Source organism: Zonotrichia leucophrys, chromosome 3, assembly GCF_028769735.1.
Source record: "Zonotrichia leucophrys gambelii isolate GWCS_2022_RI chromosome 3, RI_Zleu_2.0, whole genome shotgun sequence".
NCBI classification, from domain to species: domain Eukaryota; kingdom Metazoa; phylum Chordata; class Aves; order Passeriformes; family Passerellidae; genus Zonotrichia; species Zonotrichia leucophrys.
In genome coordinates this window covers 105,346,987-105,360,143 of record NC_088172.1, presented here as the reverse complement: position 1 = coordinate 105,360,143, position 13,157 = coordinate 105,346,987, and the positions used below count along the sequence as shown (strand labels likewise).

The following is a 13,157-nucleotide window of genomic DNA, read 5'->3' as shown; positions in this document are numbered from 1 at the left end:
CATTGTAAGATGAGTCCCGCTCCCGCTGTAACTTGTGGCAAATTGCAGTTTTGCCAGGAAAAGCAGGATCAGGCGCTGCTGGCTGATGCCTGTATTTCTGCTGGTAAGGAATGCTAGCCAGAAAACCCAAAATGGCTGTATAGAAACATCCTCTGACTGGTTTCCCTCCCATTTGATATAAATACTGCATGCTTTAAATCAATTACCTGTTTTGTGTAGCTCCCTGTGTCGGTGGTTTTGCAGCCTTCACTGATTTGGGGTTGCTAACTCTGATTTTACTGCAGGTGCTATGGAGCTGATTGATTTTTTTTGCAATTATCATCTCCTTGTTATGTGAAAACAGTTTCCATTTCACAGCTCACAATGGTTCCACATCTGCTGCTGGTCAAGGAAGGTTGCAAACATGCAACCTGTAACTGCTGTAGGCACCAGAAATATTGGTGGGGATAATTATAATTACAAATGAAAATGAAGTTTTTATTTAAAGGAGGCTTTATGAATGTCCCAGTTTGGGTTTTGAGTGGGTGGTAGTACAGAGGGAGAAACCACCTCCTGTCCTACTGGACACCAGTGCTCCATCACCCCACACTGTACACGTCTGGTTTACACCACACTGACAGACTCAGCATCCCTACAAACCTGGTCCCAATTCTGAGGACTGAAATAAGAAATTGAGTGCCTGACATTGAATTCTGATCCTCCAACCCTTGCATTTGTCCCTGCATCCCCACCATCTGCATCCACGATGCTGCTGGGTTGCTGGAAGACGACGTGGTTTGGACCAGATCCTCTCCTGGCTCGGGGCAAGCACAGCATTATTTTCATTCCACTATCTGAAGGAGGCAGATCTGGTGGCAATTTAAGAATCATACATTATCACAGGCTATGAAAAGAATAATTTATGCCCTTGACCATTTCTCAGATCTTTCAGCAAAATCAGACATCTAAAGGAAAATCTGGTTCTTTGGAGAGCCACAGGGATGAGTAATGCACCCAAGAGGAGTTGGGGTTCAGACAAGAAGGGATTAGCATGCTCCACCAGTGTGGTTTTGTCCTCTCAGACACACTCAGGCACATCATGTTTCCTTGTTTCATAACAGCCATCTGGATGTGGAAATGGGAAGATGAGAGCTGGTTCTGTGCCTCTGGTTTGTCTTCCAGGGGCCACACGTCCCCTTCTGCAGAGGGCTGAGGGCTGTCTGTGTGCTGGGAGCTTGCACCACTCCTGCTTCCCCCTGACACAGTGCCACAGACTGCAACAGGCCTTGGGCCTGGAGCTCTGAACGAGGGGAAGCACCCCAGGAACACCTCACCAGTGTGATCACAACCATCCACAATGCTTTTTTGCTGGGCTGCAACCTGCTGCTCTGCTGGCCATTCAGCAAGCAGTCCATGTATGAAGTGCCCAGTGCTCCCCCAGGGTCTTGTTGCCTTCACACAAGGAGTCACTGAAATAGCTTTGCTTCTGTGGGCATTCACCTTGTGCTAGGATAACCTCTGCCCCCCAAAAAGCAACCCCAAACTTCCCATTAATTGCTACAGCACTGCCCATTAATTCCTCCAGCAATGGAGGGATCTATCTGCAGCTCCTTGAGCGCGTGACACTGGACAGTCACCATTACATAGCTGACCTAAGGCAAATCCCAGATGATCTAATTATTAAAAAATAAAATAAACACCCCCTCTCCCTCCCTGCCTTACCACCCTGAATTTGTGTGAATGCAGGCTTTCCAGTTCATCTCCCTCACTGAACATCTGATAGCTCATTTAAAAGAAAGAAAAAAATCCAAACAGAGCAGAGGGTTCCCTTGTGGAATGTAAGACCTCCAAAGGACTTTTGGCAGCATCTGGAGATATTATTAAGTTTTCAGACTAGGTATGCATAGCACAATAATTAGGTCCCCTGAAGAGACCCCAGTAATTGATGGAATCTTATGATATCTATTATGAAAGTATGAAACGGCTCTTCATAGAAAACACTATTGGATTTTTCACTCTTTATTCCACATAGGCTAAAAATCAATATTAACACCTGGCTAGTGAATTCTGACACTTGAAGAAGTTTGTGGCACAAAGAGCTCCCAACACTGGGCACTAATTGCTTTGGAGCTAACAGGGGACCAAGAGCACCGTGCTGTGTGCATTGGATTAGACAGACTGCTCAAGAAACACCCTCTGAGTTTCTTTAAGAAATATTGAAGAACTTGCCTTTTGCAACAAAAAGCTGCAAGTGTTATTTTGTGGAGCTGGCCCTTTACTTTTGGCAGTGCTCCAGAGTGCTGAAAAACCAAGTGAGCAGGGAACAAACAGGACGTGCAGCGTGCATCGGCATTGCAAACAGAGCTCCGACACCAGACAGCTCTCCTGCATTTTGGCCTGAGCTGAGAAGAGCCACCAGGCAGAGGCACAGGGGGGTGCGGACATGCCCAGGCTGGTGGCTGTCCCTCCCTGCTGGGCACAGGCTGCCTGGCTCCTGCTGGTGCCCGCCAGGCTGCTGCAGCGGCAGCTAGTGCCAGCACAGGGGAAGGGCTGGGACAGGAACGTGCAGCCTGCAGCAGCAATTCTATACAGAAACACACTCCTCACTTCACATGCAGCTCAGGTGCTGGCTTTCATACAGCTGGTGTAAGGTAGTGCTGTGGTTTGATAAAGAGGGCTTTGCTGCAGTGGTCTCAGTGAATATGGAGAGAAGAGGTATTTAACTCTGTTAGCTCCATGAAGCAAGACAATGATAACTGTGTCAAATTCACCTTAATGCATACTGCAGCAGGGCCAGCTAAACTACAAGATTTTTACCACTGTGTGTAACACCAGCAAATGCCTGTCCCTGTGCCCTGGAGCCCTTCTGGCACCACTGGCATCCCCTGTCCACAGCCAGTCCCACTATGAGGTGAGGAGTTGCAGCTTTCCTCCAATAATTGACAATAGCAGCATTTCCATGGAGAGCCAGATAATTTCCCTCTCATTAGTTACCTTGACACAAGACAGTTATCACAGCTCCCCAGTCTGTCACTGGTCTGAGGGAACAGGAATTTTAAAAGAGATACAGGTTTGAAATTATGGCAATAGAAAACAGTTGCATTTTATGGAAAGGGAGAACAAATGCCCAAAGCTGGGTTTCCTTGGGAAAGCACAGCAACAATTATTTTGTTGCTACCAAGGCAATACCAAGGTGTTTTCTTCCTATTTCTGGACCCCTAATATAATAAAAGGAGCTAATGGCAGTAAGCTGTAGGAGCCACAGGCCAGCCTGTGCACTCTGCACCATCCCCAGCCCTGCCCAGGGGTCCCCACCCCAGCACTGGCACAGGAGCAGGAAAACTCCTCCTGGGCAGCAGGAAAGGACTGCTCTCCCTCCCCTCCCCTCCTCTCCAGCCAGCCTGGCAGCTGCTGCAGGTGTGTGAGCACGGCACAGAACACAGCAGTGGCACCAAGGGCTCTGTGGGCACCTGCAGCCCACAAATCAGGGCAGCCCAGCTGCTGAGGGCTGGGCTGTGGTTTGGGGCTGAACCATCAGAGGGAGGCTCTGTGGCAGCAAAGCAAAGGCAGAGGGCAATATTTATTTACTGAGAGGAACACAGGCTCTTCCCCACTTGTCCCAGTCCCTTCCCACCAGGAGAGGCTTTTCCCCCAGCCCAGGAAGGAGCTCTCTCCGAGATCCCTGCACTGGGATGGAGATGTGCAGCCACACCACGGTTCCTCCTGGCTGGGGCTCTGTCCCAGCTGCTCCCCAGGCTGCACTCTGTGAGTCAGAGATGATCTTACCACAGGCTGCACAGCGGGCTCTGCCCCCCGCCAGGGACTTCGTCTGTTCTGCTCAGCCGGTGCCGAGCTGCAGGAGCTGTTGGCTTCGGTTTATTTATTGCTGAGGGCTCCTGGGGTGCCACAGCGTGGCTGATTTACACCCTTGCAGAGAGGTGACTCGTTTGCTGGGAGACATCCCACATGGTGAATCACCACTCAGGGTTACTTACTGACCCTGGCAATTAAGAGGATATTAGAAAGCCTTTCCAAGGGGAATCTCAGCCTTGGGGTGATCATATGTGAAATGCCCTCCTGGGGAAAAAACCCTCGAAGAAAAGAACATTATACTAAGAGGAGCAGATCTTAATGCCATGAGATGCTGTGAGATCATCTGGTCTGGGCTGTCCATCACAGTCCCCTCTGCTGCATCCACACTGACCACAGGGTGCAAGCACCTGCTGTGGCACCATCCCATGCAGTGCATCATCCCCTCTTCCTGCCAGTGCCTGCAATCCATCATCTCTGCTCTGGGAATGCAGAAAGGAAATAAAGGTGATGAGTGAAACAGCTGGGCAGTGGAACAGAAATCTGCCATTTGTTGTGACAGTTTATTGACGTGGCTGGAAGTCACGTCCCAGCTCTCCTGCAAAAGCCTTCCTGTAAACCAGCACATTATCTTACCAGTTCATTGGCTCCAGCACACTGCTTTTTGCTTCCCATTGCTCCAGAGTCGCTGCAAATGCACATTGTGCTGGCATGGGCAGGGGCTGGAGGCACGGGCACGTGCAATTTCTTGTTTCACAAAAGCCTGCAGGGAAATTTCCCTGCCTTCCCCTGGCACTGCCCCACCTGTCAGCAAAGGCTCAGGGTAAGGTCTCCTCAGTCAACTGAGGCTCTTGAACCAACGAACGGAGAAAACTGGGCTTGTGTTAAGAAATTTTTATTTGTCCTTTGGATCTGTAATGTAAGCACATAAAATTACAAGTGGAAGAAACATCATGCCACAAAATTGCATAGAATTTTTACAAAAATGTGAATTATGCCTCTGAAACAATCATAGATTGAGGAACCAAAAAAATATGTACATGTTAACTGGAATATTTCATCCTACTCTGAAAGCAAATCATCAAGGACTAATCAATCACAGACACTATTAATACAATGTACAAGAGCAACACTGATTTCAAAGAAAGGCAAGCAATGATGTCCCTTTAGTTATCTGTCAGTGAATGTTTAGCTAATACATGAGCATTAATTAACATAATTATGAACATGTTAAGTCTAAAATGTCTGGCCTTCATTAGAATTTTTAAAATTCTGTTTATACTGCCAAAACCAAGCTATTTTCAGTAGTGTAAAGATATCTGAAGTGCACGACCTAGTTTAATATAGACAGCTCTATTCTATACAGCAGAAAGTCCACAATACAGCATTTCCACACATTCAACACGGAACAAGGCAAATACATAAAAGGCACAAGACTTGCACATCATAAAGACCCTTTTGTCATTATCTTACTCTAGTTCAAGTAATATCAATATTAAATGATATCAGTTTCACTGAAATAGTTTGAACGATGCAAGATGTACAGGATCACACACTACCTTACACCTGCAGAAAGTGGCACTGTACAGATATAAAAAAATGGGAGTACGGGAAATGGTCAAATACAAACGTACTGTAAAATGACTACAGCTGATAGTATATTGAACCCAACCAGTCTATTTATTTCTTATTAAATACAAATAAAAGGTTCACTGGCGTTTGCCCGAGTTTCTCTGAGGGCTGTGTGAAGTCCTGGCTCCCCTGAAGCCCTCGGGAACGTCACTGAGGTTCGGAGGAGCCAGGACTGCCCCAAAAGCCTGCGCTGTACAACGCTTCTGTAATGCAATAGCTTCAGTTTTATATGAACACTGCTAGCAGTTTATTCTCGTAATAATTTAGACAACACGTCATTTTAACTTTATAAAATGCAGCATTAAATCTCGACTCTACATTTTCAATGAGTGATTAAGATTGATTTCAAAGTGCAAAACTAGGATTAGCAGAGGAGTCACCTTTCCTAGCGTTAAGATGAAAGTCAGATTTTTGAATTTCATGTGCACTGATTTCATCATCATAAACCAGAACAGTTTAATTCAAAATATGATCTCCAGACAATGTGCAATTTTTCTTTCTTTCTGCTCTAAGTTTAAAAAGGAAACATCAAAATACTGTTTGTTTTCCAAGATTTGAACTTATATATATACACACCATTATTTAACTGAAAACTTAAGCTCGATTTGTATTTTATTGCTTAAATTTAAATAAAATAAGTTACTTTAAGTACTAAACTCCTGAGGGAATGGAAGTAAGATAACTCAACTGTTAGGATGTGTTAAATGCCTCCCTATTAACTGATTGCTCTCTCCATTGCCGTGTAACCCTAGGTAAGGTGGATGTGAGTTATTCCCAGCCCAGCTCCCGAGCCCAGTGGTGCAGGAGAACACAACTCTGCAGGATCAAGTGTGTCCAGGCCAGCCTGGGGCTTCTGGGCTGGTGTCCCCTTGCCCAAGGCACCTCCACCAGCAGGGAGGGATCGTGCACTGGCCCAGGTACAATCCCAACTGTCTGAGGAGTCTCATGATTCCGATTTCTGCTGGGGGGCAATCCACAGAACAGCATTTCTTACCTTTTCAAACATCCTGACTTTCAAATGTGTCTCTGTCATCCGATAGAAATTTCCCAGAATGTGCTGTTACTTCTCTCATGCATATCATACAGTACGCTAACTTTGATTGTTCTTATTTTAACAAGTCGGTTAAACAGATTAATATACATTTTTAAATAACAGTGGTCAGGTTTTTATACTTTGCTTTCAAATTTTAGACCTTAGTAAAACTGAACCTCAGTCTTAAAAATAATGGAAGATTCTGTTAGATTTCAAATACTGTAGTCCTAAACATTTTATAATCCTATCAAATTCAGTAAGCTTAAAATATGATACTTAAAATCAATACTTTCGAGTCTGCAAAATATATATCAAATTTATATTCTAAAACTACTTTGATTTACACCACTAACACCACAAAAAGAATTCTATGATTCCATGATTATTCTATAGCAGTATAACCCAGATGTTAGCTCTCGGAAAGATTCTCCCTACTCACGGATCCCTGAAACATTTCATTTGGCCAAGAGACCACATCAACTTCAAATAGCAACATGCTGTGTGTGTATAGAGACAGATGTGTGTGCACATACAGCTATATATATATAAAAATGTATATATATACAAACATATATGCACTCACACGGTGTAGCAAACACAGACGGACACAGACACCGACAATCTCCACGCGGCTTCTTCTCTCCATTTTCCTCTTGTCCCCACAGTTCCAAGAATTTTCAGCAGCAAATATATGTCTCTCCATGGGATAAACATAATATCAAGACAGCAAGCCACCAGTGCTTGCAGAGCTAAAAAGGATCCAAGGTTTCAGTGCAAATGTAAAAGGATGGTACAGCTGTCAAGGTGCAGTTATAAAGAAGGAAACAAATATGATTAGGTACTGTTGTGATATTCGCCAGGATCTCTATTAGTTTGGAGCACTTGGCTCTGGCACTCCAAAAGGAAATGTGCACACACTTTTCTCTGTACAATACACTGGTCTTCATTAAACATTCTTAACAGTGAACATGGCCAGAAAATTACCCACTGTAAACTGGCCAAAAAAAAAAAAAAAAAGAAAAAGAAAGAAGAGGGAGGTTAACATATTAATTTTCCCATTACAACTGCACTAAGCTTTAGGACAGTGATCAGATGAAGAATGAGAATGAAGACCTCTGCAGAATACTTTTATAAAATGTTCCTTTGGGGAGATGTGCACTGGAATGCAGACTCCTGCTGCCTCCCTCCAGGAGCTCCGGTGCAGCTCGCCGCGGCACGGCGGAGACTGCGCCCCGTGCACTGATTGGTTCTTGGGCAGTTAAAAAGTAGTATCAAACACTTTCTCTTGGGTGTCTTCTTCCAATTCCTCCTCACTTTGTGGAGGTTTATGGTTTGATTTTCCACTGTCACAGGCCAGGGAAGAGGGGGCAGAACTGTGGTCTCCATCCTCACTGATTTTCCCTTTCATGGCTTCCTGTACGAACTCCAGAATTTCCAAAGGCAGTCTTTTGAATTTGTCTTGATATTCCTGATCAAGTTCCACCTGCAACTACAACAAAAGAGACAAGCTGTCTTCAGGTGTATGTGATGTGACCAGTGCTACAGGATAGGGAAAGCACCACACCAGGCAGGAGGGGCATTACCAAGGCATTTTTGCACAATTCAAGACCGTACTCCCTTCCTTCCCATATCAGCACCACGCATCCAAAGTGCCTATCAATTTCCATGCAGTCATTGCCAAGCTGGAGGAACGTGCAGTCACAAGGCTGGTTTTGGGTCCCATCCTTGGGTACCCAAATCCTTCAAATTCATGTGGATTTAACTGTAGTGGTGTCCATACTCCCACTGGCTGTGACAAGAACCCGTTCAGGTGCAGTATGGATCACGGATAGGCCTTTGAAAGAGCAAGGCCTTCACTGAGCTTCAGGTAGTTAATCACACATCAAACACACCACAAACGTTGCTCTGAGAACAATAAAACAACTTGTGCCAGATTTCTTGGGTTGGAGAAACCATTAGGAAAAAGTCAGTAGTCAAAGGGAGTCAGAGAGGGAGGGAAAACAAGTTAAATTACATTTCTTAGAGCTAGATCATGGAAAGTTACATTATCGGATTAATGCAGAATGTGTCTTGGACATTACTGGGGAAAAAGTGTCATATCATCAACAGGATGCAAAAGGCATGCAGAAAGAAATCTGGCTATCAGTCTTCAGGAAGCAGTGGGTCCTTTCCCAGTATTTATTAGTACAGCCTTTGTTTTAGTGCCCATATTAGGATCTGCACGATCCATTATTTGAAAAACATTAATGTGTATCAAAGTTTCAACTGAAGACAAAGCCAATTTTTTCATCATGACCAATATGAGCACAGCAGGAAGCGAAAGGGGTGAGTTCCAAAGCCAGACCCGCTCCATCTGTCCGTCCATCCATCCATCCATCCATCTACCCACCTTCTTAAAAAGAGGGAGTCAGGTTCTGCTAACTGTAGCTGCAGCAGTTTTGCAATAGTTTCTTAGGCAATTGTGTTTTCAGGTAAGTATTTTCCCAGGATTTCCAGGATAAAGGTGCTGGGAATTCTGATCCTTCAGCCCTAGGCCTGAGTCTGTCCTGTGCAGTTTCAGGTCTCCTCCACCCCACTGCAACAGCTCTTAACAGGCAATGCAAATTTTCACCTGAACATTAGGTGCAATCCCAGGCTTCCCACTCTTCACCTGTCCACACACACCATGTGCCTCTATCCCTGCCCCTCCCTCTGAGCCCTTCCAATCCCATTCCCCATGCTTCTGGCCTGGTTTTCATCCTGCATCTCTGACTTTATTTTTGTGAGGCCTCTTCTCCTTTCTCCTGATGTGCAAATCAATGTCCTCAGCTCACCCGGTCTAGTTCTACATTCCTTAATTAGACAAATTCTGAAGCTTTTCTTCCTCAAGATCTAAGATCTGTTCTTTTTCCTTTTGGTTTCCCTGCTAAAGCTCTTTTCCTGCCTTCTTTCTGGCAATTCTCCTGATGTCCTGGCCTCTGTTTCCCACCTCAGATAAAACCAACTCTGAGGCACAAATGGTTCCATTAAACACACCCTGTGTCTAAAATACATATTTCTATCAGCTAGAAATATAGAGTTGTCACTGTGGTAGCTAATCATTATCATAACACCCTTCTTCTTTTCCTGCACCCCTTCATTTTCTGGCTTTATGTAGAGATACAAATTTTCTGAAGGGATCTTCCTTTTGTCTCCATTTTGCAAACACTTCCACAAGTACAGGCAGCATCAGAGGAACAGTGCCATGGGGTGGCTGGTGGAGAAAACTGGGATGATGCTCCCTCTCTGCCTGCTCAGCACAGCCCCAGCAGTGACTCCTGCTGCCCAGGGAGCCCCTCAGCCCCCACGAGATCACATCCACACTGCTGCAGTGTCGGCAGCTCGGCACTCAGTGGCTCACTGTGCATTACTGTGAAACCACAGATTAAATCCTGGGCAAAAGATCAAATTCTTCCTTCATGGTGCTTGGGGTTACAGTTCAAGGCTAAAAACACCACAGGAGTGTCCAAGGCAGAGATGGGCTGCTGCATTCCCCCACCTCCCTGTCACACGTGGCGTTTGTGAATTTTGGGCACCCCAGGTACAGAAGGTGTGCAGTATCATAAATCAGGGAAAAGGCTCCTGGCTCTCAACTTCCTTCAGAACCTCAATGTGCTTAATTAGGTTTAAAAGCAAAGGAAATATTTGAAATCCCTCAGAAAGTGAACGTTATGTGAACCCAGTGCAGCCATAAGCATGTTGTTAGGTAACAATGGCATCCAATATTCTCCTAAAGCACCTCCAGTGGCTAATCCCCTCTAAGATGAGTGCTCAATAGAAATTACATGGATCTGGAGCTACCCTTCTGTCTCCAGAGACAGACTACAGAGATATCTCATCATGAGAAGGTTGAAGTTAGTTGAGAAGGAGCAGCCAGCAGACAAGGAGGGTTGATTAAACTGCATCAGTAGAAATTAGTTTTGTTTTTGACTCCAAAGGCTCTGTCAGCTCTTCCCCCTGCTCAGTGTCTGACAAGCCCCTCAGATCCCATCCATTCTCTGGCCCCTGAGCTGCCACACAAGGTTAAGGAAACAAGTTGCCTGCTTAAAACCAGCTGGCCTTAAGAAATCCAGCTGTTTTTCTCCTAAAAGCCTCAGTGTCCTTGTATTCACTCTGTAGCTTTACAGGGACATTGCAGTTCATGGCAGTGAATGGAGAGCTGCGCCCCCAGCCACACACAGCTCTCATTTGGCTGGCCGATGGCAAGACAAGGTGCCACATTATAGTGTGTGAGTGAAACCTCTGTGCTCCACCAGCTCCTCACCAGATCCACCCAGGGCCCTTCTGCTCAGCCTGCTGTTCCCCTGGCTGCTTCCCATCACAAGTCCACCTACCCCAATTTCTCTGCTCCCCAGCTACTGAACAAGGTGACCTACACTTGCTGTTAGGATTTTGGAGTCAGACAAGGCGGGGGAATGAGACTGGCACATCATTATCTGGACCACTGTCCTCATTATCATGTAACAACCTTCCTCCTTCTGTTATCTCACTGCCTGCCCTCTTACGCATCCTCTGTCCTCTCCTTAACCCACAACAAAAACAACACAAATGTCACCTCCATGTGGCTTTAGTGTCCCACAGCTGGACACTATTTCTTGTTCAGGTAGATCTCACTCCCTTGTACCTTACTGACAGGCAGGGAGTTAAAGCTTTAACATGCAGAGCCATCATTAGGTGTTGGCAACTGGGTCCTTGGGGACAGGAGATGAATCTGTGAGTCCCTCTTGATGGCTGTGGCCAGAAGCTCTTCAATGTGTGCTTCCACCTCCTACCTTTTATGTTTTTCCCCAACAGTGCAAGTTAAAAGATGGCAGCTGATGCTCCCCTCAGCTTTACACAGAATGTGCCCTGGACAAACAGCACCTCCTGCACCTCCAACCCAAGCCCGCAGCCCTGGGCTGAGGGGCAGGGCCCGAGCAGGGCCCTCAGGTGGGCAGAGCTCCTGGAGCCCAGCCCCAACCCACCACCACAGCCCTGGGCTGAGGGGCAGGGCCCGAGCAGGGCCCTCAGGTGGGCACAGAGCTCCTGGAGGCCAGCCCCAACCCAACCCCCCAGCCCTGGGCTGAGGGGCAGGGCACGAGCAGGGCCCTCAGGTGGGCAGAGCTCCTGGAGCCCAGCCAGCTGCCCAGCTCCCTCCAGCTCCAAGGGCCCTGCAGCATCCTCGGCTGCAGCTGCTGCCCAGAAAGGGCCCTGTGCTTGCCCCTCTCCTCATCCCACACCCTGGGACACAGCTCACACGCCTTCTTGAATGTGTTTGCAGCTCAGGAATAACCCAAGGGGCACTGCGGGAAAAGCATCTCCAGAATCAATCTTCGGCCAAAAACCTTTTGAGAAAGTTATGTGGGAAATACAACCAATTACACATTTTGGTAAAAAACCCCACCAAAACACAGTTTTGTGGAAACAAAAACATTAATTATGGCCATATTTGGTTTGATGAAGTTCTCCCACTGCAAGGATTTAATATGACTCCAAATAAGTCACTTTTTTGAGTCTTGGGTTTTTCTATTCTGCTGGGAATTTTTCTCTAAGGGCAGATTTTTGAGTTTGGTGTTTCTGTTCTATCTCCTTTTAAATTTATCTTATTTTGTTTTCCGGATTACTTTTTTTCCCTCAATGAGGCAGTGAATTATGAATAGAAAATTATTCAAATATCCTGGATCAACAATTTAGGTAAAAATAGACTCTGAAGACTAAATAGTTCAGTATCTCCAACAATCTCTGACATTTCCAACAGTAAACTCTTTATGCCTAAGATTTTGTCACAATTTTTGAGTTAAGATTTCAAATGTGAGACATTTTAAAGTTGTGTTATTTCTCCTTGAAATGATACAATAATATATGAAAAATGACACAAATAATATATGAAATAACACAATACTATATGAAAAATTTACTCTTATGGTATTTGATTGTTGCATTTACTCACAGTTGAAATGTGGTGCTCATTTGTATCCATAATTACCCTGGCACTGCCCACGTGCAGGATATTATTTAATTCCACACAGACAGTGCCTGTGCTTTTTGTTTTACTGATGAGAACTCAAGTGCATTTGTTTCTTCTGTGCAATTCCAGCAGAATGTACTTTGACACCAGGCTGTGAGTGGCCACTGCACCATTTGTAATCACAGGGGGGCTGCAGCCTCTGCAGGGAATTTCTGTTCAGCACAGCTCCCGTTTCCCTTATCACGTGCCATGGGAAATGTTTATTGTGCTCACAGCAGCACCACTGATATTGCCAGTGCTCAGTGTTGCCATATTGCAACAGCAGCACTGGGCTGGGACTGGGGCCCCCTCCTCACTCCTCCCTCCTTCTCTAAATCTGCTAAAGCCACAAATACTTCTTTTTCTTCCTGCAAATATTTGACCCATGTGCCTTAAGATACTTTTAAATAGAGGATTTGGGGCTTTTAAGCCTGCATCAGACAACAAATATGCATAATGTCAGCGACCTCAATTTAGCTTCCAAAATAGCACATGGAGGACTCCCAGATACAGGGTACAGAGAGCAGGAAGGCTGCTGTTCCTCTGCTTTTCATTTGCACAGCTTACTTAATTAGAAAGCCATTCTGGAGGGATACAGCATTAAAAGACACATGAGCAGCAAGAACTGTTAAAAGCAGATGGAGGCTCAGTAACAGGGAGAGTGAAATTGAGGAACAGAGCTCAGGGATCAAGTGATTT

The 13,157-nt window shown here is 45.6% G+C and overlaps 1 protein-coding gene across 3 annotated transcripts in view; it reads right to left on the bottom strand.

Annotated features, from left to right (window-relative positions):
• The window catches only part of PLCB1 (phospholipase C beta 1), a 303,607-nt gene that overhangs the window by 23,377 nt on the left and 267,073 nt on the right, over positions 1–13,157 (bottom strand). The window contains exon 32 of one of the 3 annotated variants that reach the window (XM_064709813.1): positions 4,669–7,943. The exons of 1 other annotated variant lie outside the window; for it this stretch is intronic. In XM_064709813.1, the coding sequence (XP_064565883.1) occupies positions 7,713–7,943 (231 nt within the window). In that variant the 3' untranslated portion in view covers positions 4,669–7,712. Of the gene's footprint in view, positions 1–4,668; positions 7,944–13,157 lie in introns of those variants that run through there. One more of the 3 variants, XM_064709815.1, reaches the window with a different exon arrangement.